We start from the raw sequence: 27,159 nt of genomic DNA on the forward strand, positions 1-27,159 counted from the left end.
ATCAGGAGCAGTTTTCTTTAAAAATATTTTTTCCCCTTCATTCTAATGTCCAGGTGCAACACATACCCCTGGTGCATGGAGGGCTATCACCACCACTAATTTAACCCGAGCGCACAACCCACTGAACATGCTGCAGTAATTCAGCGTTCATGTACCTCTGTCGCCTTTTCCTGGCTCTGCCATTTACTAGTTGTTAGACTGTGGCCAAATTATTTGTGCCTCAGATCCATCATCTGAAAACCTGGATAACGATGGTGGTGTTCACATAGCCATGCCACAAAGATCAAATGAGCTGATCCACATAAAGCACTGAGAACTGCCACTGATGGGCATGCCTTCTGATAGGTACGCAGTGGCACCTAGTTGTGTTTTATTATAATTTGAATTTCCCAAAAGACTACTGATGATTAGCTTCTTTTCATGTATTTGTTTGTAATCTGTATATATTCTTACTTGGTGAAGAGACTTTTCAAGTCTTTTGCCCACTGGATGGTTTGTCTTCTTATTGTTGAGTTTTATGTGTTCTTCAGGTTATTTGGATATAATTTCCTTGTCAGATATAATGATTTGCAAGTTTTTTTTCCAGCCAGCTGCTTGTCTTTTCCTTCCATTACTAGTCTTTCACAGAGCAAAAAATTTGTAATTTTGATGAAGTTTATCAATTTTTTTGTAGATTATGTTTTTGATATCATCTCTAAGAACTCTTTGCCTAACAAAAGATTACAAAGATTATCTAATGTGTTTTCCTCTAGAAATTTCATAATTTTCAATTTAGGTCTATGACCTCTTTTGATTTTTATATTGTAGATGAAAAAAAGGGGGTTAGTCCTAGCCTGGTGGCTGGGTTGGTTGGAGTGTTCTCCTGCGTACCAAGAAAGGTGGGGACTCCATTCCCAGTCAGGGCACACACCTCGGTTGGGGGTTTGATCCCTGGTTTAGGTGTGCATGGAAGGCAACTGATCGATTTTTCTCCCACATCGATGTTTTTATGTCTTCCTCTAGCTCTAAAATCAATAAAATTTCAGTGGGAGAGGATTTTTAAAAAGAAGTGAAGGGGATGGGTCCCGTGGAAAGTAACCTCACTTGGTGATCTGAACATAAATTCCTAGCTGGGCAGGTCATGTTTGGGAGTCACAACTCAGGCATGTAACTTTTTAATAAGAGGTTTATCTTTGCCTTAAGCAAGCCCTGGCCATTGTCCCTGTGCATCCAGGTTAACACGCCTTTGAAATACCAGAAGTAACAGCCCTAGAAAGAGATATTAACCCTCAAGAGAACACATAATCTTGTTAACTATCCTGCAATCCAATTTCCACTCTGCTTTCTCCCACCTTCACATATGTTCCCTCCTTAATTTCAAATACATAACAAGCTGCAAAACTGTGATGCTTGGGAGCATCTGAGATCTCTCTCTTTGGCATCTGTCATGTTTGGCTCAAATAAACTAAAAATTCTAAGTTTGTAAGTTTCTTATGTGGACAGTATAAAGTATGTCAAAATCCTTTTTATTACATATGAATGTCCGACTGTCCCAGTGCCACTTGTTAAAAAGACTAACCTTTCTTTGTTGCTGTACCTTTGCTCCTTTGTCAAAAAAAAAAAAAAAAAACCAACCACAAAACACAGAAATATGTCAGCCGACCATATTTGCATGGGTCTATTTCGAGATTCTGTTTCGTCCCATTGCTGTTGCTTGTGTGCGTGTGTGTGTTTATCCTTTCTCTGATGCCACACTGTCTTCATTACTCTGGCTTTAGACAGATAAAATCAGATAGTATGAGTCTTCCTCCTTTGTTCTCTTTAAAAATAGTTCTGGCTATGTACATAAATATATAAATATAAAATATAGAAATAAACTTACACAAATTTTAGAATAGCTAATCAAGCTTTCTTAATCAGGGTAAGAAACATTCAAATCTTCCCAGAGGCAGATGAAAGAGCTAATCCCTGTGTTCCCCAAATCGTTATCACAGCCGGGTGACAGACTGTAAATGCTCATTCCCTCCGTCAATTTCTTCTTAATAATCTCAGTCTTTCCAGGCATAACCTGGTATCACAGTCCTCGAGCTATAAATAATTCTCTCCAGCATGCCGCCCTTATAGGGGTGTTTGGGGTTTCTCTCTAGAGTAGGGGAAAAGCAAAAGGCTAGGAAAGCTCTCTATTCTAGCTACCCTTCTCATTTTATACCTCAAACTGCAGAAAAATTTTCACTTAAGATTTTATGAATTTCCTGCAACTGTCTTATTAGCCAAACACACACACATACATCAAAAACCAGCAATAGTAACAGACTACAATTATAAATGCAGATCTTCCAACTGTGGTTTTATAAAGCACATGGACTGTGACACAGTCATCCTCCCAAATAATTCAATTATCCCCCACCACCCTAGGCTGCTCACTTACAGTGTATCAGGAAAGATAGCCAGTACTGAAAAAAATGTGCAGACTCCAGAAATGAAGGATAATAAATTACTTTACAATCATGTCAGGGAGATTTCAATCTTGTTTTGTGCAGAAAGTTAATGATCAAGTGACTGATCTGTATTAACAAGGCTTAAGTGCCTTAAAACAAAGTCCTAAGCATCACAGCCATAGACAACAGTTTTTTCCTTCATAGTTTCTTGCAGGGAAGAAAAGGCTCTGTAAACTTATAAAACTGAAAAATCAAAACTTAAAACACAAAAGAAAGCCACCAAATTTTTTGTTTAATGTTTACTATGTTTAAGGCCAGGTTTAAAATTAACCTCTGTAAATATACACCACACATCACCTACTAAGTCAGATGGGGTATCCATCTTCCCATTTTCCACTTCAGAGGTTTAGAACAAATCTTAACGAAAAGGAGTGCAATTATTCACTTTCTAACCCGAGTTTCCTACAATTTAAGCAAGCTAAAGCCAATGACATATATAAATACATTGTCATTAAGAGTCTTCTGACTTGCTACCTAACCTATCTCCCACATACAATTAAATGTGTTTACTTCACTCATTCCTATACTCTCAACAAAATACCTGCAGAAATCTGAGTACCCAAGTATAGGTTTGGTATAGGGTTCACTTTTTAATTTAAGAGGGAAAAAAGAAACATTCTGGATAAGCCAACAGTAAGTTTGATTTGGATCATGTGGCGATAGTTATACAATTGAATTTTACCAATAAATGCAGATATATAAGAGAGGGAGTCCACAACCCTGGCACCAAGTTTGTACTCAACCTTGCTTCACATTTTAATGCAGAGTATATATGCAGCCCACTTCCTGAAATGGTTCACTTGGGCCTAGAGGTTGCTAGGCAGCTTTAGAACAGACCGAACACACATAATCAACAATGCATAGTAAATAAGTACTGATAAAATATTGATTTCTTTTACACATTGCTTTTTCTCTACGTATAGAACTTAACATTCATTTCCTGCTCTCACCACTGAGTGAGGAATGAGAATATGACCAGAGTTTACAAAGAGGTGGACTGTGAAGGAGGAATGCTGTGATAAAGAGGGGAGGCTAAGCATGTGCAGGGGAGAGGCACACAGAAAAATCTCTGCACCTTTCTCTTAATTTTGCTGTGAGTCTCTAAAGTTGCTCTAAAGGAAAAGTCTTAAAAAAAAAAGAGTAGAGATAGTTACAGGAAATAAAAGAAAATGAGCTGCAAGTTATCAGTAATGGCTCAGAAAAATGTTCGGTCCAAGCTGTGTCTATGAGACTGCAGTCCAATTAAACCTTGACCTGGTTTTCACCCCAGACTCTTCACAGGCAGCCATGACTGTCTGATGCAGAGACAGAGGTTTGGGAAGACCTTAACTGAATCAACACATACAAGGTCACAGAAAAAACTTACTAACATGTTCTTCTAATTGTGTATTTCCTGGGTTTATACATTTTGTTTCACATTTTAATGTTTGCAAAATTGGGTTCATCTTAGATTTAATGTAGTGATTTGTTTTATCCCTAGAAAAGTTGGTATTAAACCACTGGCAAATCTTTCAATCCAAGTGCCTTTAGAAGGCAATGTGAAAACTCAAATCTACAACAGGTTTACAGAGGCAGCCAATTAGCACTGCGATACAAATCACTGTACACCGGCCAGAGCGAAGGAGAAGGTGCTGGAGGCCCTGTCAGTACTGGACAGAATGAGAGGGCTTTGATTCCCTTCAGCGCGGTATCACTGGACTCCAACTAGGCAAGCGACATTGGCTTCACTCATCTGTGGTGGTTTCAGTTTACAACCATAGTTTTCTATTTTTTTATATATCAATGAATAGACCTTTACTTACGTCCAAAGATAAAACTAAGTCAGTTGCCTGGGTCTAAACTAGCTGTACAACATTAGCTCAGCTACTAAACCTGTTACTGTTAACTCAATTTTTCTTTAAGGAAAAACGAAAGGGCACAAGCTTTCTAGAACTATGATCAAAATGAATTAAACAAAGCAACTTGTCTCATCTTTGATAAATTATTTCAAAATAACTATTATATCTTATTGTTTACCCATCTACTACTATGTGCTGGGAACTTTAATCTTGTATGATAATTGTTGATCTCACTTTAAAGAAAAAGAAACCAGAGACTCGAAGAGGTTGCCTGGCTAGAATCAGGTCTGGTATTCAAAGCCAAGTCTGCCTGATTCCAAAGGCCAACTCTTTCCACTTCATCAAGTTGCCTCCAGCATATTGACTTACCAGTTCACCATCATTTATTTACTTTTAACTGTGTAATCTGGCATTACTTACGGCTATTATAGTCCTTCCCTCATTTGAAGAGTTCTTTCCTATCGATGTAGTTGTCTCTAATAAAGCATTCTGAAAGTGGGACTGTGTGTTTATGGATGTGCTTGTAGGTGTGCAAGGGGAAAGGGAAATGCAAGGAAGATGCAAAATTTTAAGTAAATTTACTGTGCAATTATGCAACGGCAAAGACACCGGTATCCAGTTTTTATTTCTCCCTCCCAAAAGAAATTGCTAGATAGCTATTTCTTTGTAAATCTGCAATAAACTGCCTTCAATTCAGAGTCTTGTGGTTTCCACAAATGCACCTGCCACAACTGATTTGTTCCATCTATGGCATAAATATGGCACAACTCCCTTTGGCTGTAGAAACTTTGGTTTATTTTGTACTAGAATAGCCTGTTTACACATAAAACAATATGTTTCCCCACCGATGGAATCCAAACACATAACTTCAATGAAAGTAAATTCCAAAAACCATTACAACAGCCAAGGACAATACTCCAAAAGAAATAAAGCAAAATGGCAGTCAAAAGATGGTTCCAGTGGTTCCTTCTGTTTATCTAAAAAAGTTTATATCCTGTAGACAACCAGAAGGTATCTCTAGTCAAAAGACATGGCTTCGATGGGTTGAATTCTATGACTCAAAAGGAATCAGGAACTCCTTCACAGGCTGACTGGGGGTAGGGAAGACATATAGAAGCTTTCAACTGGTGTGAACTATTATGGAGTACCCGACTCTCCACTGAGTAACTGTAGTTTACTGTTTGACTAGAATGGTAACACGGCCTGCAGTGAAACACAAATCTATCAATGACGGGAAAGCACGCATATTGCCACGGCTGCCTTACAGAAGAATGAGGACTAGGAAAGTCTCCAGTTGTCCACTGACAAATGGACAAGGGCCATCTCCTGAGTTGTGTCATTTTCCCCAGTGTATTTAGTTTTCTTTTCTTTCCTTCTTTTTTCTTTTTAAGGTTTTAATTATTTTTTAGAGAGGGGAAGGGAGAGAGAAACATCAACCGGTTGCCTCTCACATGGTCGCCTCCCACAAACCCTCAACCAGGAATCCCGCCACAACCCAGGCAAGTGGCCCGGACTGGGAATCAAACCAGAAACCTTGCAGTTCGCAGGCTGGTGCTCAACCCACTGAGCCACACCAGCCAGTGCTAGTTTTCTTGCACAGGTAACTTGGCAGGGGTGGTGGCACAGTGGAAAAGAGTATGCAGAAATCAAGATTTGTGGAGCTGCCTTGGCCATGGTGGCTCAGTTGGTTAGAGCATTATCCCGTAGACTGAAAGGTCGCAGGTTCGAGAGAAGGCAATAAACTGATATTTCTCTGTGTTTCTCTCTCTCATTCTCTCCCCGTGCCCTGCCCACTCCCTCTACCTTTCCCTCTAAAAGCAATGAAGAAACATCCTTGGATAAGATCTTAAAAAAAATCCACTGAGTTGAGAGAAACAAAGGAACATGTAGGTAGTAGACATTAATTGGGGAGGCTCACCACCTCACAACTCTCCTAACACTTAGAAGAGCCCCCAAAGCCATGTCTGTGCCATTCAGGTGAAACATAAAATTGCTTTTTCTATGTGGCAAGAACAGTCCAATACCTGCAAGTTAATATGATTTAATCTACTACGTATGGCTCTATCCTCCCATCCATCAAACAAGTAAGATTCTCCCTCGGTAATCTGAGGCTTCAGTGGAGCTGGCTGGAGCTGCGTCCTCTTAATGAAAGCACTCCAGAGAAGGCCCTGGACTGCTGCCCTGCCCCAAGTTCAGCCAGGCAGCAATTAATTCCTTTAAGACTACAAGATCTCCAAGAATCTTTCAATAACCAATTTTAACAAATAACTTCTTTGGGGGAAGTCAGAGGTAGTTCCTGTCTTTGTAACTCAAGAAACCTTAACAAATACTACCTGTAAGCCTGGGAGGCCAGACGGATGGTTCCCCTGGACCTCTGAGTTACCAGTTCAACAGCCAAGGTGTTTTCCCTCCGTGGTCACAAAACCTGAGCATGACTGCTGCTTAAGCAAAGGACAGCGAGCAAGCAAGCAAGGTTCCCTCTTTCTTCTTTCAGAGACCTTACAACTGTTGCACATACACAGATTTAGTTAAAGCATGTGCTGTAAACTGAGGGAGAAAATTGTGTTAAAATGTACAGTGAGGCCCAAAGACTTTGGTTATTTTTCATAGGAACTTTAATAGTCACGTGTTAAATTAATTAAATTATTTAATTAAATAAATTAAAACAACACAAGGTGTTCATTTCAAAAAAATGTCCCTAGAACGAGAGAACGAGAGAAAGAGAGAGAGAGAGAGACAGAGACAGAGACAGAGACAGAGAGAGAGGTGTGCCAATGGAATCATCAAAAGGCAACATAGCACTTGGACCTCAATTCACCTGAGTTTATTCTCTAAAACTGACAGCTGATCATCAGACCAAGTGGTCAGATAGCTAGGGGGTCACCCGTGACCATCACCTTCACTTACTTCCAAGTAGACTCAAAAGATATGCTTCCACCATGCAAATCCAAAGCACAAAGCACAAAGGTGGTAAAATAATGGCACCATTCTTACATCTGAAAATTCATTAAATGACATTTGCAATAGCCTCCTAATTTTTCCTCCATCCACTCAGGCTTGGTAATCCCTTCTTACACAATGATTGTTAGCATCCTTTCACTCCGAGGATAAACGCAAGAATCTTCCACACAGCCTTCGTGGTCCTGCTTGGTACGACGCCGACCCAATTCTCTGGCCTCAGCCTGCCCCAGACACACAGACCTGCCTCGAGTTCCGCAACCCCATCATGCTTCTTCCCTCCAGAGAGCTTGCTGGCCTGAGTACTTCCCACTTATCCTGTGGATCTGAATGTCAAGTCGGTCAACTCCACACAGCCTGAGTCTTAGGACACTGTGTACCCCTCCTACAATAAGCTTTTTGCATTAGTAATTTTGCACTGATTTGTATGACAACTGGCTGTTTCCCTCACTGAAATGAAGGCTCTGCAAGGACATCTGTGTGTGCTCACCACAGTAACCCCAGCGAAGAACCCACCACCTCCTGCAAAGCAGAGGCTGAATAAACATCTCTTGGTTGACTGAATGACTCAAATGAACAGAAGAATGAGATGAAGAACTCCGTAAATATAAGTAGCACAGATTGAACCAATACAGACATTATGATTTCAAAACCTAAAAGCTGTCAGCACAGCTAAGAACTACAAAAAAATTATCTCAGCATCAAGACGGAATCTGCCCACAGCCATGTTTTTAAAGGCAGTGGGGGGGGGGGGACCTCAAAAGACCTGCAAAGTCTTAAGTGGGGGGTTGCCAACACCAAAATCAAGACTACTTTTTGCATAGCTCCCTAAATCAAGGAAGTTACTGCATCTGCTGCCACTTTTGTCCCTGAGTAAGTAGCTATATTCAGTTCACCCCTTTTGAAAGAAACACTCTTTTAGCAGTTGTTGGTTTCCAGAAGGATCTGAGATCAGATTACTGCTCTAAGGTTACCCTGGAGATTGCTTTCATCACTGATCTACATGCAAACTATAGATTGCATAAGGGAAACAATTATAAACAGATATAACTGGGCTGGGTATGCAAGGAGGTAGGAAAGGTGGGGCTCCCATGTGTGAATAGTATCTGTCTGTTAAATTCACAGGCAGTAAGGTATGCATGTCTTGATAAATATATGCTAACAACCCCTTTCACTTTTTATTTTTTCAGTGGTGTAAAGATTATACCAGAGAAGTTTTAAAGCCAATGGCTTATATAATAAATTTGTTAATTTCATTTAAACAAAAATAACGTGGGGCACACAATAGATGAATCACAAAATGTGACAAATCAAAGGTTAAATATTCCAAATAATTAGAAAAAACTAAATTTATGCTGTTATGGTCACTACTTTTCAAAGAAAAAGAAAAAAGGGTAAAACATAACAGGCTTTTTAAAAAAAAGGTTCAGCTTATCATTATCTACATATAATAGCTACAAACATGGAAACCTGATATTTGCCTAGTAAATGGTAAAGACTAGTGAAGTCATAATCTGGAACTTGTCCTGGACAGCTGACAGCCTTTGGTGCAAGTGCCAGGGAAGCAAGTCCCTGGATCACAGCCTCTCGTCAGCTAAGGTATGCATCAGATCACTTAGGGATGATAATCAACAATGTGTGAAAGGTGAGAACAGACCCAAAGATCCCACCCAGTAAACGCCAGCCAAATGCTGGAATGAAAGAGAGGCGAAAGCAAAAGAGGTGATGAGGTGACACTGTTATCTTTTGTGATTTAGGTATAAAACATTAGGTACAAGACATTTAGTACCACCATGTGATTGTGTAACTGCACTGTTTCAGTGAGATCCAATTATTACCTGGAATAAACTAGATAAAATTAAGAGCTGAATTTAGGTTATACTTTCCTCAACCCCACTCTAATTTGGTGCCTTTTTCTTTCATGCTTTGGCATTAGTAAAGAACTGCTATATATATATATTTTTAAGCCCACACACAATTTACAAAAAGCATGAACATGTATAAGAGAGGCTGCATAGTATAATGTTAAGAGTAAGGACTTTAGAGCCAGATGGCAATTCTGCTACTTATCACCTGTCTGACCTTGGACAATCAATCACTTATCTCTTTTTGCCTCAGTTTCCTTTTTTAAAACATCATGAATAACAGTACCTACTTCACTGTTACAAAGGATTAAATGAATCGATACTTGTAAAACTACAAAGACCCAGAAGATGGTATGCCTTATATAAGTATCTATTAAATAAATACAATTTGCGGACTTCTGGTCAAGATGGTGGTGTATGCAAACATGACTCACCACCTTGCACAACTCCATCAAAAGTACAACTAAAAGGTACAACAACCATCAGTCAGAACTGACAGAAGTAGCTGAATGGTTGGAGGTCTGACAACTATGAAATGAAAGAACCCACATCCATCCAAACTGGTATGAAGGGTGCAGTCATGGAATGCGATGGTCTCTCACCCACATGCGGTGGATAAAAATTTAGGAGGGATATCTTTGGACTGAGGAGTCGCAGCCCCACACCAAGCGCCCCAGCCCAGGGTTTAATGCCAGAAAGATAAGCTCCCCATTCTGGCTGCAAAAACCAGTGGGGACTGAATCAGTGGAGAAAAAACTGCTGGAGCCCCACGCAGTTCCTTTTAAAGAACCCCCACACAGACTCACCTACTAGGACTCACTCCCTCTGAGTTCCAACCCTGGGATAGCAGCTTGAAAGGCACCAGTGACATAAAGGGAGAAACTGAAGTGTCTGGCATTGGGGCCAGCAGAGGCCACTGTCCCTTTTCTAAACCCTCCCGGCACTGAGCCACAAAACCAGCAAAGTAGTGACATTTCTGAGACTCCATCAACCTGGCCAGCACTGTTTGAACCACCTTGGAGATTCCCAGAGACTCAGCCCCAACAATTTACAGGCCCACCCAGGCACCTTTTCCATATGAATGGCTGGTCTTGGCTCATGATGCACAACTTCCTAAATCCTCTCAAACAAGCATCAGCTGGCCTCAGGGAGCACCAGGCTCAGAACTAGCAGCTCCATTCATAGCTTGGCATCCCCTGGGAATCCCCAAGCCCAGCACAAGCAGCAGCCACCTCAGATTGCTTTATAGCTCAGGCAGGGTGGCCCCAGGCAAAACACAGGTGGGGGCTGATGCTGGCCTCCACCACCCAGGAAACCCCAGGCCCAGCACACCCAGTGGACAGCTACAGACCACATCAGAGCACCCCCACCCTGCCCCTGCACAGCACATCCTCCATGGAGGGAGGAGGCTGGTGGTAAAGTAGTCACAGCCAGTCCTTGCAGCTGCCTGGCCTGGGTGCATCCCTCCCATTGATCTGACAGCAGCAACAGCTCAACTACAAGAGAAGGGGGTACTCAGCCCACTGGAAGGGCACACCTCAAATACCCTGCTTGGGTGTTATGGGAGGCTGTGCCACTGGACCCTACAGGACACCTACTATATTAGACCACACTACCAAGACACGGAGTCAAAGCAGCTCTACCTAATACATAGAAACAAACACAGGCAGGCTGCCAAAAAGATGAGACAAAGAAACATGGCCCAAATGAAAGAAAAAGAACTAAACAAAATGGAGTTAAACAATCTATCAGATTCAGAGTTCAAAACAATGGTTATAAGGATGCTCAAGGAACTTAGTGAGGACCTCAGCAGCATAAAAAAGATCCAGTCAGAAACAAAGGATACATTAACTGAAATAAAGAACAAATTATTGGGAAACAACAGTAGAGTGGATGAAGACGAGAATCAAATCACTGATTTGGCGCATAAGAAAGTAAACAAAAAAACAAAAACCAATAAGAACAACAAGAAGAAAAAAGAATACAAATAAAAATTTAAAAATAAGGATAGTATAAGAATCCTCTGGGACAACTTCAAGAGTTCCAACATTTCTATCATAGGGTCACCAGAAGAAGAGAAATAACAAGAAATCAGAAACCTATTTAAAAAAATAACGAAAGAAAACTTTCCTAATTTGGTGAAGGAAATAGACATGCCAGTGTAGAAAGCACTGAGAGCCTCAAAGAAGATGGATGCAAAGAGGCCTACTCTAAAATATATCATAATTAAAATGGCAAAGGTTAAAGATAATCTTAAACACAAAAAGAGAAAAGTAGTTAGTTACTTACAGGGGAGTACATAAGACTGTCAGCTGACTTCTCTAAACACACTTTGAAGGCTAGAAGGGGTTGGCAAAAAATATTCAAAGTCATAAAAAGCCGGGACCTACAGCCAAGATTGCTCTACCCAGCAAAGCTATCATTCAGAATCAAAGGGCAGATAAAGAGCTTCCCAGACAAGAAAATACTGAAGGAGTTTATCATCACCAACCGTAATTACACAAAATGTGAAAGGAACTTATTTAAGAAGATCAAAACTATGAACGATAAAATGGCAAAATTAAATGTCTATCAACAACTGAATCTAAAAAACAAACAAAGAAAACAGAGGAACAGAGACATAATCATGGGTAAAGAGAGTTTTTATGGTTACCAGATGGGAGGGGGATATGGGGGGGAATGGGTGAAGAGGTGAGGGGATTAAGAGGTACAAATAGGTAGTTACAGAACAGCCATGGGAACAGTCAGCAAAGTACAGTATAGGAAATGGTCTCAAATAAGGGAAAGAACTCATACGCATGACTCCTAGATTTGAACAAGGTATGGGGAATGCCTGAGGGAGCGGGAGTGGGGCGGTGCTGGGTAGAGGTGGAGCAAGGGAGAAAAAACCAGGACAACTGTAATAGCATAATCAATAAAATATAATTTAAAAGTAAATAAATAAATAAATAAAATTTGCATTCCCTTCTCCCTCCCCCATAGAGTTCTAAAATTCCAAGTTGAGTTCTAAAATTCCACCATGACATAAAACACATGAAACAGCTCAAGTATTTAAGAGAGCAAATTGTTCATCCTTCATAATAAATTCTATTAAAAATGCCCATGTTTCCCTTTGATTCAGTGTAACGTTGTGGCCCCCAAAGACAGCTACTGCTTATTGAATACTTAATTTGTGCAATGCATGTGACGTTATGCAGCCCTTACAACTAACCATCCTATAAATCGATATTAATATCCCCATTTTACGGATGAGGAAACTGAGATTCAGAGACGTTAAATGACTTGCTGAACGTCCAAACTATCTAATAAGATTAAAGATGGAATACAAACCCAGGTATTTCTGATTCCAAAGTCTGTCTTCTGAATCCCAAAGTATCATGTTCCTAGAAATAGCTTTGTTATCCAGTAAGTACAATGGTCTTTAAATATTTAGCTTAATTATAAGTAGACTTTCAAAAAAGTAAAAGGTTAAATTATCCTTAATAAAAACGAAGTTTTTAAATAGCAAATCAGAATTACAGGGTGTTCGGCCCACATCTTATAACAACTTCCAAAATGAAACTGACCAACTGAAAACTCCTTGCATTAACTAACAAGTACCATAATAGGTAAGTTTAAAATGCTGGGTACGGTAGTTTTTTAATATCACATTTCTGGAAAGAGTGGAAGGATATTTTTAATCCTGACTTGGATAAACAGGGCCCACTACTGGCTCCCTTTCAATGCCTGAATATAGAGGAGTCCTTTTGTCTAGGCTCAATATTAGTTTAGTTGGTGTCAACATAAAGGAGAAAGTTGGAATCAAAATGCATTAATCTCTGAATCATATTTTTATGTTCCAATGAGCCTTTTATGTACAGTGTACAAATAATTATAATAGGGGCATTAATCACAATAGCCCAGACTCCATTCCTCTTTTAAAGGCAGCAAGGGAATGGTAGGAGGAGTAATGCAAAAGACAGTAAAAGCCTTGGGCACCCAGGGCACATAACCTCTGGTATTTTGGTGAACAATGGACAAACCGTGTTTGCAGTTACGCTAGATCATCTTGGTTAACCACTTGCCCAGGATGGAACTGTTTCTCCATTAAATCTAATTTCTTAGTTTGTAAACTCATTTGGCACATGCACATCCTCTTGGAAAAAGGGCCTTTTATTCAATGTTATATTCTCTAAGGATCCTATCACGGTGCCCCCAGAGTTGGCCTTCAATAAATCTCTGATGTTGAAGCAAAGAGTTATTAAATCTTCCACATTTCTGTATACTGCACAAACTGAAACCCAAGTTAAATAAAGGTACTTTGGGAAACATCGGTTACTTACCGTTTTGTGGACCCTCTTCAAAACTGCTCATAGTGTAACTCTGATGTAACTAAAGCCCCTAAAGTGGTTTCTGTGTTTGAATAGTTTGACCAAAACATATAGAAGTTTTAGAGGATGAAACACATTACAAACCACTTAGAGTAGGAAGTTCCCTAAGTGGATCCTGCAGAGAATCTGCCCAGTCTTGGTTACAGCACAGGCTGAACAGGTATTACAGGTTTCTAGTTTGAACTCTTTACTTCACACTGTGTGCCTCTGAATATCTAAGAGTTTATCATTGCCGATTTCAAACTGATTAGGGATGTGGGTGAACAAAACGTTGTCCAAAGATCTGTAAAAATGATGTCTAGGATACTCACATAAAAGGTTCCTATCCAGAAGTAAGAGTCTTTTGACCCTAGATTCACTATATGAACTGAGAGGAAACTAGGGTTAAACAACCAAGAAGGGACGTACTTGCATTTTAGGTTTCTAATTAGAACAAAAGCATTTGCTGAGCATCCAATATGAACCAGGTTATGATGTATGTGTGGAAGCACGACCTAAGTAGTGTGATATAGTATATGTTCGTTACAAAGCGGCCTACAGAATACTAAGTAAGAAAACCAAACCTCACATGGTACTTTTCAGAAGACTTGCAACACATCCATCATCCTCTTCCCATTGAGCAAAGAATTTTAAGCAAGCCCAAAACTGTAACCTTTAAGGTGTTTTGCACAATCTGAGTGGGTCTTCTGGAGAACAGAGCAAGATCATTTTTGTTTTGTTTGAGGGGGAACTGGTTTGTTGTTTTTGAAGAGAAAAGCAGAGGAGAAATGGGTTGGGATGAAAGACGGGGAGAATGTGTTTACTTTGGAAACCTTTATAGGGTCTGTGTTACCCATAGGTAGAAACCAAAAAATGGGTTTGCAGTTGGGGAGAGAGGATGGCTAGAGATAAAAATTTAGGAGGTATCAACTGTGGCTATAAATGTTATAGTGAAAAACCAAGCTCACTCAGAGAGAGTGGTTCTATCAAGAAGAAAGACATGAGGAAGATAAGAATAGTGGCCACCAGTATTTAAGGCTGAAGATGAGCCTTCTCAGCAGAGGTAAAAAGGGTGATCTTTTAAACAACATCCTAAAAAACCTTTAGAATTACTGCAGGATCAACAGCATCAGAAAAGTTTCTCTAGGCAGAAAAAATAAAAATACTAAAAAAGAAATACTGATCACTCCTTTAAAACTGAAAGGATGGAAGAAAAGATGGGATAAAACTATCTCAATTTGGATAGTGGCAGGAAAAAAGTAGGAGAAACAAAGTTCTAAGGCAGCCTTACTTTTCTCTAGACAGAGAATGGGCAGAGGTTCTGGATGACCTCTGTAGAGGTGATTAGGGTCTGTTTAAAGGGTCTGAGTATTTCTGAGTATTCAAGTGAGAGATGGTAATTAGAAACTTATCACAGCCACAAATGGCAGAGTTATTCTATGTTTCCCAGGACAACAGAAAAGAACAGATGTGTACACAGCCCATACAAACAAACAAACAAACAAAAAGAAAAAACAACACCAACACCAAACCAAACCGGGAATAGAAAACATGAACAAGAAGTCAACCAATTGTCCAGGGAACGCAAACTTGTTAGCAATAGACATCAGAGACAACACTGGAAGCATACAACCTCCTCTGAGACAGTGTGACAGAAAGATCAAACCTAAGTGCTTTCCAATTCTGGTTCCTGGTTGACTACAATGGAGGTCAAGCTACTATTTTTTGTCAGGCATGAGAAAAGGGTAGGAGGTTGTGATACCTACTTGTACAAAATTTTCAGTGTGAACAAAGATAACATGAGAAGACCCAGTGTTGTTTCTAATATTTAGGAGGTACTAAATATGGGGGAGGGGGGCACATTTCCTGCATAAAATGAGAACACTAGGCCAGGCTAGAGTCCCATCCCACTGTAAAGTGTGTCTTCGACTTAGTTGTATTAGCCTCTTTGAATTTTGTGAGTTACTTTCTACCACCAGGAGTAATAATGACACCATCTTATAATTGTAAGGTGCTTCTTGCAGTTTAAAAAGCACTTACTTTCGTTATCTCATTCACTGGTCCTTACAACAACCATCTGAGGTAGACAGAATAGTTAACTGCCATCAACATGTCTATGAGGAAACGGAGAGGCAGGAGGTTAAACGACTGGTCCTAGGCCAATTCAATGTTCACTTGCTTCTCTTTGTAAAGCTGCTGATGTTCATTAAAAAGAAAGACAACCTGTCCCTGTACAGAAAATAGGCTCCCTTTGCTTTTTTTTAAAGCTGATTTTATTTGTATCTTACTTTGAATTGTGCTGTAATTTGCTCATCATTTCACATGTCTATTCTTAAAAGGCACAAGTTAAGCACTACCCATAAATCAGAGAAAATACCTAAAATCAGGTATAGAATGTAAAAGTACCCTGATGGGTGGCTGGCTAAGATGTTTGTTGATATGCAAAACACCTGATAGACTTCTAAAAAGTCCTCAATAATTTAATACATATTGCAATCTTTCCTGCATTCTATGTTAATAGGTATAATTTACTCACTGTGGAGGAGCTACAATTTTACATGAAGATAGCCTCTACTTTGCCTTCTTCCCTAGACATAAGTAGTACACCCCCACCCCCACCAAGGAAGCAGGGGACTATAGAGACAGGGAATTAAATTCAGAAAATCTGTTCAGGTAAGAAAGAAAATACTCTTCATCTTCACTGATCTCTAACTAAAACTTAGCATTTCCTTCATTATGAAGGCAGACACAAAGCCACATTTGTACAAGTAGAACCTCTGATTTTTATCACCAATAGAACTCAGACATTTTACATCACACTATAGTCATCGCAGGTATATTTACACCCATCACTTCAAAATTACTATAGTTATTACACTCACCTCTCGACATTATTTAATGTTAACAAAGAGATACTGCTATATTGATAATGTATTCAAAAACTGTCATATATATATATTTCAATATGATTGGCCTGCTTTGCGATTGTTTTTGTGTGTGTGTATGTAACATAAATGCACTTCCTCTCCTAAACTCTGAAATGTTTATTTTGGTTTTTAGGGAGCTCTTTGCTCCCTAAACCCTAATATCAACATCAGTGATAAAATATCTAGGATAAACAACTACAGCTTGTCACTATCCAAAGACCCATAACCTGTGCGGCTATACAACTAACAGAACATGGTCTGAGAGAGAGAGAGAGAAAACAAAACAACAAAACAAAACAAAACCCGGCCAGGATAGGGAGGTGGGGTGGGTGGTAGAGGAAATGGGCTGGGGAAAAGAGGTAGACTTTGAAAAAGTTTTTATTTCTTATCTTCCTAGCAATTAGAAGGAAACAAGGAATGAGTAAAGGAAAACAAGTACATACACATTCATGGAAACCACCACGTGGGCTGTGACATTGCTTGGGGAGGCAGAAGAAAGCAAGACTATGTCCCCACTGGAAGAAAAGATTCACAGGCTGAACTGAAAGAACAGTGAAAAAAGATGACACGCTGATGGATTTTTGGTAGAAGAATCAGCCATGCTCTCAGTTCAAGATTAAAAACTGTCCAAATGGGAAGCCCAGGTTTACTCATTTTGATAGAGTTCTTCTCCCCAGCTCCCACATACTCAGAATAAAACTTCCACTAGAGGCCCTCCACCAAGACACGGTAACTACCTTCAGAAACTTAGAGCTAGAGATCCTCCACACTTGCTTAAAAAGTGAGGAGAAAGGCAAGATAACAGTAAAGGGACGTATCTATCCCAAAGAAATACTGCAAATGAATTTACGTTTCCCAGAACTGTCAGTTGTGTACATCATGAGTTGGCTGGTGTAAGGACAGATTTACCTACACAATATTGTTTCTATGTAAAACTGCACTACAAGGTGTAACCAAACGATCTGCACCAAGTGGGAACATAACTCATGACTGAGAACCACTTCCATTAATTATCCTCCAAAGCACCAAATAAATGACAAACGTAGCAACAACAACAAAAAATAATAAAACAGTAAAAGTTTAAAAAATGATAAAAACATTAAGATGCCCGGGCTGGTGTGGCTCAGTGGACTGAGCACCAACCAGCCTGCGGACTGAAAGGTCACCAGTTCAACTCCCAGTCAGGGCACATGCCTGGGTTTGTGGGATGTGAAAGAGACAACAAATCGATGTTTCTTTTATGTTTCTCTCCCTCTCTGTCTCCCCCCCTTCCCATCTCTCTAAAAAAATAAATGAGTAAAAAATAAAAGAAAAAATTTTAAGACAGTGATTAAGTATATTTTAATAAACATAATAAGGATTACTTTGATATTTTACACAAATTTTACTTGACTACACTTAAAAGTTATTAAATACTAGGATACACAAAGTATAAATCAAGCTTAAATTTAGTATACAAATTCAATGTTTTAACATAAATTTTAAAACATATACAAAAATGGGCTATTTTTCTATGCTATTCTATAAAAACATTTATTAATGAAAAGCCTTCTGCCCTAGCTGGCATAGCTCAGTGGATTGAGCGCGGGCTGTGAACCAGTGTCTCAGGTTTGATTCCCAATCAGGGTACATGCCTGGGTTGCAGGCCATGACCCCCAGCAACTGTACATTGATGTTTCTCTCTCTCTCTATCTCCCTCCCTTCCCTCTCTAAAAATAAATAAATAAAATCTAAAAAAAAGCCTTCTTTTCCTTTTTCACTTTTAAATAAAACACATTTGCAATCAGAAAATCAAAGTAAGAAATAATACATGATGTAACAAATGTTATTTAAAAGATGAAGCAAAAACTGTGTAGGTATGACTTATTTAAAAAATTAGAATATTTTGTGGACTTATGAGCAAAAATTAACTTTAAAAACATTTTGTTATTCTTATAATTAATGTTCAAATTAATGTGAACTCAAGTCAATGTACAGCTTACTGCTGCTTGAAAATACTAGGAGGAAATGACACGTCAACTATAAACACTGAAGAAAATGAAAGGGCCACTATATTCTACCAAAGCAATTATGAATGTAGACCCTTCTAGACTTCCAAAATTGTTACTTGCCTCATTACACTGTCTTTACCTCCCCTATAATTTCAAGTATTATTTCATCATTACCTTGCTAATAGAATACTTAGAATGAAATTTCTACCCAATTTTTTGGTTGTAAGGTCCACATTCTTACAAGGTGAAATGTTTAAGTGCCTTGTTCTTTACTTAAATTTACAAAGCTATCTGACAAGGACTATACTGAGATCTTAAAACTGAATGGCTAGACTAAAAAATATACATAAAGAGGCTTCCTTATAGTTTTGGTTCCTTTACACCTTAAAATGACATTGTAAGAAAAAAAATTGTCTTCATAGAAATGAGTTGAAGAAATAAATTAATTATATCCAGCAAGTTCACGATCAAAAATAACCAATTTTACCCACAAATAACCATTTTCTTTGCCTACTTGCCTCAACAGAAAGTATTTCCCCCAAAGTGTTCAATGTAACACTCAAATAAGAGTCAAAATTAAGAAACCCATTTCTCATGAAGAATAATGCAATAAATAAGTGGTTATTTTTTAAATTACCTACCAAAATTCTGGCAGGGGGGAAAAAATCCGAGTTCAACTGGCACATAGTAGGAACTCAGTAAGCAACTTGTTGAATAAAGGCATTTATTTAGTGCTAAAAACCTTCCAGTGGGAACAAAATGAGAGTTGGAACAGCAACTTGTTCCTCTCATTCAGATTACTTAAATGTAAGTTCTGTACTAAGAAAAAACTTATTAAACTAAAGCAAATGTATAATAATTCCATTATATATTAAAATAAGCTTGTGTTTCAACATAAATATAAAGCAATTGCTAAAGCAATAAACTTAATTGTGAACTTCCTGCATTTCCCCCCCCAAAAAAAAAAACAAACAAAAAAAAAACGATTGCATCACAGTCTAATTGCATTTCAGAAGTTAAAAGATCTGATTTACATTAGATGGATAACGTTGGTTTGGGTTTTATCTTGTGGGGTTTTTTTTTTTTTTTGCCATTTACATAAATGTTGCGTAAAAATCCATAATATGGAAACAAAAGTAAGGCTACTTTATAGCCCCAGGAAAATCTACTCATTTTATTTTTTAAAAGAGATAACTAATTTAAATATCAAGATTATATTTCTTTCCTTTGCCCTGAAGGAAAGAACATTCTGAGTTGTTTTGAAGCTGGCACCACATACTCAATCTTGGCTAATTTCCAAAAGCACATATGTTATAGTAAATCCTCTTCTTTCAATGCCAAAAACTTTTTGCTCCTAGAAATTGTTTTACTGGCACATTCTCAACATATCAGTATTTCAATACCTGCTAATCCTAGAGAAACAAGAGTGGCCAACACACTCCAGAAAAGTGCAAGTTCCATTTTAAATCTATAAAAGGTTGATTTTTTCTTTGACTGAGAGCCAATCTGTTAAATCAGGGTTTAAAAATAGCAGTTCTCAACCTTGGGTGACAGATTAACATCATGAAGAGAGGGTATTGATTGTGTTTTAATACACAGCTATTAAAGTCTGTTAGCTCTTAATACATAAAAGATTTTCTTACAAACAAGGTAACAACATTTGTCTTAGGCATGAAGGAGAAACACATTTTGGCCAATTCTGATGGAAGTTTTAAGACATTTACTGAAGTGTTTTTCCAGTGAACACCAATGACTGATTAAAACCAGAGAGAGAGAAAGAGAAAGAGAGTCAATTTGCTTTGCAAATACAGATCTTCTATTATGAAAATGTACACTTGAAACCCATAAGATCCTATTAACCAATGTCACCCCAATAAACTTAATTTAAAAATTTCTAGAGACTTCTAGTCGAGACTGCAGCATAGGCAGACATGGCTCACCTTTTCAAACACAAAGAATTACCACTAAGATATAGAACCACCACTGCTCAGAACCTATAGAGATCTAGTTAAATGGGAGTCTGACAACTACGGAATTAAAGAAACCACATACATCCAGTCTGAGCCAGCAGACTGGTGCCATATCTAAGATTCCATCAACCTGGCTAACACTGTTTGAACCATCTTGGAGATTCCCAGAGACTCAGCCCCACCCAATTTACAGGCCCACCCAGGCACCTTTTCCATATGAATGGCTGGTCTTGGCTCATGATGCACAACTTCCTAAATCCTCTCAAACAAGCATCAGCTGGCCTCAGGGGGCACCCAGGCTCAGAACTAGCAGCTCCATTCATAGCTTGGCATCCCCTGGGAATCCCCAAGCCCAGCACAAGCAGCAGCCACCTCAGATTGCTTTATAGCTCAGGCAGGGTGGCCCCAGGCAAAACACAGGTGGGGGCTGATGCTGGCCTCCACCACCCAGGAAACCCCAGGCCCAGCACACCCAGTGGACAGCTACAGACCACATCAGAGCACCCCCACCCTGCCCCTGCACAGCACATCCTCCATGGAGGGAGGAGGCTGGTGGTAAAGTAGTCACAGCCAGTCCTTGCAGCTGCCTGGCCTGGGTGCATCTCTCCCATTGATCTGACAGCAGCAACAGCTCAACTACAAGAGGAGGGGGTACTCAGCCCACTGGAAGGGCACACCTTGAATACCCTGCTTGGGTGTTAGGGAAGGCTGTGCCACTGGACCCTACAGGACACCTACTATATTAGGCCATACTACCAAGACTCCAAGTCAAAAGAAACATGGTCCAAATGAAGGAACAGGCCAAAACTCCAGAAAAAGAACCAAACCAAACGGAATTAAGAAATCTATCAGATACAGAATTCAAAACACTGGTTATAAGGATGCTCAAGGAACTTGACAAGGAACTCAGCAGCATAAAAAAGATCCAGCCAGAAACGAAGGATACACTAATTGAAACAAATAACAATTTACAGAGAAACAACAGTAGAGTAGATGAAGCTGAGAATCAAATCAATGATTTGGAACACAAGGAAGGAAACAACAAATCAGGACAACAAGAAAAGAGAATTAAAAAAATAACGAGGACACTGTTATTATCCTGTGGGACAGCAATCCAACATTCACTTCAGAGAGCTTGCCAGAGGGAGAAGAGAAAGAGTAAGAAATTGGAAATCTACTTGAAAAAATAATGAAAGAAAACTTCCCTAATTTGGTGAAGGAAAGAGACATGCAAGTCCAGGAAGCACAGGGTCCCAAACAAGATGGATGGAAAGCCGACTCCAAGACACATCATAATTAAAATGCCAAAGGTTAAAGACAAAGAGATGAGGGGGTGGGGGATGGGTGATAGATGAGGGGGTTAAGAAGCACAAATAGGTAGTTACAGAATAGTCATGGGATGTAAAGTACAGTATAGGAAAGGGAGTAGCAAAAGAACTTATACGCGTTACCCACAGACATGAACAAGGGTGGGGATATTGCCTGAGGGAGGGGTGGGTGGAGGGGTACAATGGGGGAAAACCAGGACAACTGTATAAGCATAATTAATAAAATATAATTAAAACAAAAATCTTTGAAGATTTTATTTTTAGAGAGAAGGGAAGGAAAGGAGAGAGAGAAGGAGAGAACAATCAATGTGCAAGAGAAATAGGTATTGGTTGCCTCTCTCATGCCCCCAGCCAGAGACTGAACCTGAAACCCTGGCGTGTGCCCTGACCAGGAATCAAACCAGTGATGTTTTGGTTTCCAGGATGATGCCCAACCTACTGAACCACACCAGGCAGGGCAAAAAGAATAAAGAAAATAAATTTAAATGGAAGTTGAAGACTAAGAGAAAAAATTCCATCAAAATACTTAAGTTTTACGTCCTGGCTAGTGTGGCTCAGTGAATTAAGCCCTGGCTTGCGAACCAAGAGGTCACTGGTTCGATTCCTAATTAAGAAGAGCACATGCCTGGGTTGTGGTCCAGATCCCTGGTTGGCAGCAATTGATGTATCTCTCACACATCGATGTTTCCTCTCCCTCTAAGGGAAAAAAGAACTTAAGTTTTCCTACTTTCTTTGGGGAATGTTCTGGACATTTTTAACATAAAATATTAATATATCTATCTCTGCTAATAAGGGACTTAAATTTGTAAAAGCTTAAATTGGTTTTTCAAAGACACAATGCAATATACAGATAATATATTGTAGAACTGTACACTTAAAATCTTTATAATCTTATAACTAATGTCACCCCAATAAATGTAATAAAACTTAAAAAAGAGTGCCCAACATTTCAATGAAAGAACATTGTTTCCACTATAAATTCCCTGATTTAAATGAAAACAAAAACCTTACTGCTTTCTTTTATGAATGAAATGCAAACTATTATCATTAACACTACTATTATTGATTTGATTTTAGAGTTTATTCATATATTTTAGTCACAAAGAAAATATTTCTTAGGACAATATTAAGATTATACAGCTTTTGTGCCCACCCCAAATTTGTTCAACTTAAATACACTTCATTATAAAGTATAAAAAGTTTAAAATTTATACTAGTTGACCCATCAATTCTACCCCTGTGAACGTACCTGAAAAAATGCCTCAAGGAATTTATGTTCAAGAATGTTTTCCACAGAATTAAAGTATTTTAGTAACAAAAGACTTATTTGATATTGTATTATTAACTAACCAATGAAAACAGGAAATTAGTGGAATATGTTATGATACATCTTTAGATTACAAAACTGCAGTCCTTGTAGAACAAGAAATTGTCACCAGCGGCTGGAGAGAGGAGGAGGCTGAGAGCAGTAGATGCGGAGGGCCTACCACTAAAACAGTCACAGAAGTCAACCATGCCCTCCCTACCCTAAGATCTCCTTAATGCCACTAGACAGAGTCTTTTCTGAAGCAGCCACATCCTCTAGCTACTGTCAATTACACATAAACTGCAAAGTATGAACATGAAATCCTAGATATACATAAAAAATAAACTCCCTAAGACCTGTGATACAACCCTTACCTATATTTAAGATAAAGAAATATTTCAAAGACTCTGGGTAGTAATTTCAACTGTTCAAATTAACCCATACCTGACTTTCTTTGAATTGAAATTAATTCAACTGAACCTGACTTTCAATTGAACCTTTGAAATGAAACTATTTTTGACCTATTCTAATTTGCACAGCATAATGGCTTTAAGAAAATAATTAATTAGTACAATGTCCAGGAAAAAACAAACAAACCATGTTTGAAATGAATGATATTCATTACTGAAGCTATTTCAGTATTAAGTAAACTGTACAGAGTTCTAAACAAAGTGCTTAACAATGGAATACTACAGGGTGGGGCAAAAATAGGTTTATAGTTGTGAGTACACAAAACACAGTATTTAGCCTTGTATTATTTAATTATTGTATTTTTCCACACAAACAACTGTAAACCTGCTTTTGCCCCACCCTGCAAGCAGGAGTTAAAATTATAATGACTTGTAGATGAGTAAGAAAATGTTACAGCAACCATCTAGTGCAAAAAGCAGAGTACTAAAAGATATGTAGATTACAGCTACAAGTATATGAAAACGGGTGATGGTGAAATTGAGGCTAACTTCCAAAAATATTTTAATAATATTTTAAAAAATAGGCATAAGGCAATTTTTCTAGACATAAAGGCCCAGTTTGTTTCTTCTGAGATCCAGATTTTAAGTAAAGAAATAAAGAATAAAACTGAATGCACAGCTGTATGCTTTTAGGAATACAAACAGGAAGAAATAAACAGAGGGAGGCTAATGTCTGGGAGACTGGGCTAACTACTTCATTCCCAGCTGTGTTTTAATTTGTATTACTCAACAGTAACAAACTCTTTTTATGACAGAGGCTGAGGATTTCCATTTGTGCCCAGTGAACGTTAGAGGCACACCAGAAAATACTCAGAATGTTAGAATCAGTAATTTACTGTCTGATCTATACTCCAAATTGTACAACATCAGTTGAATTATTCAGGAGTTAATTCTAATTCAATGCCATTTAAAAGCAGAGATGAGGACTCTGGTCAAGATGGAGGCACAGACAGACATGCTTCGCCTCCCTGCATAAGCACAAGGAGGACCACAACTAACCTCAAAACAAAAAAAACACCCAGAACCGCCAGAAAATGAAACTGCATGGAAGTCTTTACAAGCAAGGTTTTAAAGGAACCATATTCATCCAGATGGGTAGGAGGGGTGGAAAGAACATGGTGTGTTGGCTGCGGGGTGGCTGGTGGAACAGGAGGTCCCACATTCCCGTGTAGCAGATAAAAATCAGGAGGGATACCTTGGGGCAGTCCCAGCCCCAGGCCAGGCTGCCCAATTCCAGCACTGGGAAGAGAAAGAAACCGGGGCTGCAGAAGAAACTGCTGCTGTCCCAGAAGAGTCCATTTAAAGGGCCAGCATGGTCCTAGAGTGTATGCAATCCCACCCACTCTTGAGACCACCACTAGGGCAACAGTTAGAAGGGCGCCAGTTGCATACAGAAAGTGGGTGAAGCGACTGGAAATGAAGCGAGTGCAAAGCAAGCCGCCAACATCCAGGCAGCGACATTGTCCCCTCTCCAACCCCTCCCCCACATACAAGGCCACAAAGTGGTGAAGCAGGTTGCCCACTCTAGCAAATACTTAAGGTTCTACCCCATACAACTCAATCGGTGCACTAAAACGGAGCCAAAGCAGCTCTACCTAATACACAGAAATAAACAAAGGGGGGCTGCCAAATTGAGGAGATGAAAATATATGGCCCAAATGAAAGGACAGACAAGAACCCCAGAAAAAGAACTAAATGAAACAGAGATAGCTAACCTCAAATGCAGAGTTCAAAACACTGGCGATAAGGATGCTCAGAGAACTCACTGAGTACGGCAACAACATAAAGGAAGAAATGAAGGTTACACTAAGTGAAATAAAGTAAAATCCAGGGGGAACCAACAGTGAAGGGAAAGAAGCCAGGGTTCAAATCAACAATTTGGAACATAAGGGAGAAATAAACATTCAACTAACAGAATGAAGAAATAAGGATTCAAAAAAAACAAAGAGAGTGCTAAGAAGACTCTGGGACATCTCCAGATGTGCCAATATCTGAATTATAGGGATGCCAGAAGAAGAAGAGAAAGAAATTGAAAACATATCTGAAATAATAACTAAAGAAAACTTCCCTAATTTGGCAGAGGAAATAGTCAAAAAGTCCAGGAAGCATGAGAGTCTCAACCAAGTTGGACCCCAAAAGGACCAAACCAAGACACATCACAATTAAAATGCCAAGGTTAAAGATAAAGAAAGAATCAAAAGCAGTAAGAGAAAAGCAGAGAGTTACCTACAAATGAGTTCCCATAAGACTCTCAGCTGATTTCTCAAAAGAAACTTTGCGGGCAAGAAGAGGCTGGAAAGAAATATTCAAAGTGATGAAAAGCAAGGAGCTACAACCTAAATCACTCTACCTGGCAAAGCTATCATTTAGAATGGAAGAGCAGATAAAGTGCTTCCCAGACAAGGTAAAGTTCCTAAACCAGTTCTTCATCACCAAGCCATTATTACATGAAATGTTAAAGGGACTTATTTAAGAAAAAGAATATCATAGCTATGAGCATTAAAATGACAATAAACTCACAACTATCAACAACTGAATCTAAAAAATACAAACGAAGCAAACTACTACAACAGCAACAGAATCTCATAGGTATGGGGTTCATCTGGAGGGTTATCAGCTGGGAGGGGGGAAGGGGGAATGGGGATTAAAAAGCATAATTGGTAGGTACAAAATAGATAGGGGCACGTTAAGAATAGTATAGTAAGTGGAGAAGCCAAAGAACTTATATGCACGACTCATAGACATGAACTAAGGGGGGGGGACTGCTGGAGGGATAGGGGATCCCGAGCAGAGGAGGGCAAAGGGGGAGAAATTGGGACAACTGTAATATCATACTCAATAAAATATACTTTAAAAATAAATAAAAAATAATTTATTTTTATAAAATAAAATGAAGAGCTGCCAGATCACTTACAAGGGACTTAAAATATAAGAAGGATGGGCAAATGAAAATCATCCTTATTGCTGCAATAATACCAATTAAACAAGCTGGCTTAGACCTAGGTCGGTTTATACCGCTAGATCACAACCGCAAGTAGCCCCGTTCTTCACACTTCAAAAACCACACCAATATTTCTACCATAGCCACAGAGATATGGGAGGCAGGGATACGTTCAAATGTAAGTGAAGTAATACATTAGCAGGTGAATGCCTTCTTTATAGCTACTTTAGACACCAGTTCCCTCTTTCTTTTTTTCCTGTTTTAAATGTAATGTCAAAGGAAGCCCAGGCCCACAAAAAATCAAGAAGGGGACATGCAAAAATGTACTATAAAAGAGATTCTTCAAGTTATCAATTTTTAATGCCAGCATAAGATGACTACTCTTACACAGGACACTTTATAAGAAACTATGGTATGTATACAGCAGGGGAGAGGTGGTAGTTGGAGGGGATGAATGGTAATGGGAAAAAATACAATAAAAAAAATGAAGTCTTAAGAAAAGAAAGTACACTAATTTTCAACCTAATTTTATAGAATTAACTTTTTCAAATTTTATTATAAATTTGATCCCGATTTAAGACAATAGTTGTATCAGTTAAAATATGTTGAAATTTTTTTTTCTTAAAAAGCTGGTCATAACAGATATGACATAGGTTCCATAAAAGGATTGATAAATTCCATATGTGGGTACTACTCAAAACTTCTGCTGCATTAAAAAAAGCTAGTGAATATTAAATAA

At 38.8% G+C, this 27,159-nt stretch overlaps 1 protein-coding gene across 20 annotated transcripts in view; it reads right to left on the minus strand.

Moving 5' to 3' along the window:
• The window catches only part of PLEKHA5 (pleckstrin homology domain containing A5), a 202,009-nt gene that overhangs the window by 154,977 nt on the left and 19,873 nt on the right, over window positions 1-27,159 (minus strand). Inside the window, exon 4 of one of the 20 annotated variants that reach the window (XM_036019297.1) lies at window positions 2,331-3,301. The exons of the other annotated variants lie outside the window; for them this stretch is intronic. Coding sequence (XP_035875190.1) covers window positions 3,274-3,301 — 28 coding nt within the window. The 3' untranslated portion in view covers window positions 2,331-3,273. Of the gene's footprint in view, window positions 1-2,330; window positions 3,302-27,159 lie in introns of those variants that run through there. 20 annotated transcript variants of the gene reach the window in all.

Source organism: Phyllostomus discolor, chromosome 2, assembly GCF_004126475.2.
Source record: "Phyllostomus discolor isolate MPI-MPIP mPhyDis1 chromosome 2, mPhyDis1.pri.v3, whole genome shotgun sequence".
Classification (NCBI taxonomy): domain Eukaryota; kingdom Metazoa; phylum Chordata; class Mammalia; order Chiroptera; family Phyllostomidae; genus Phyllostomus; species Phyllostomus discolor.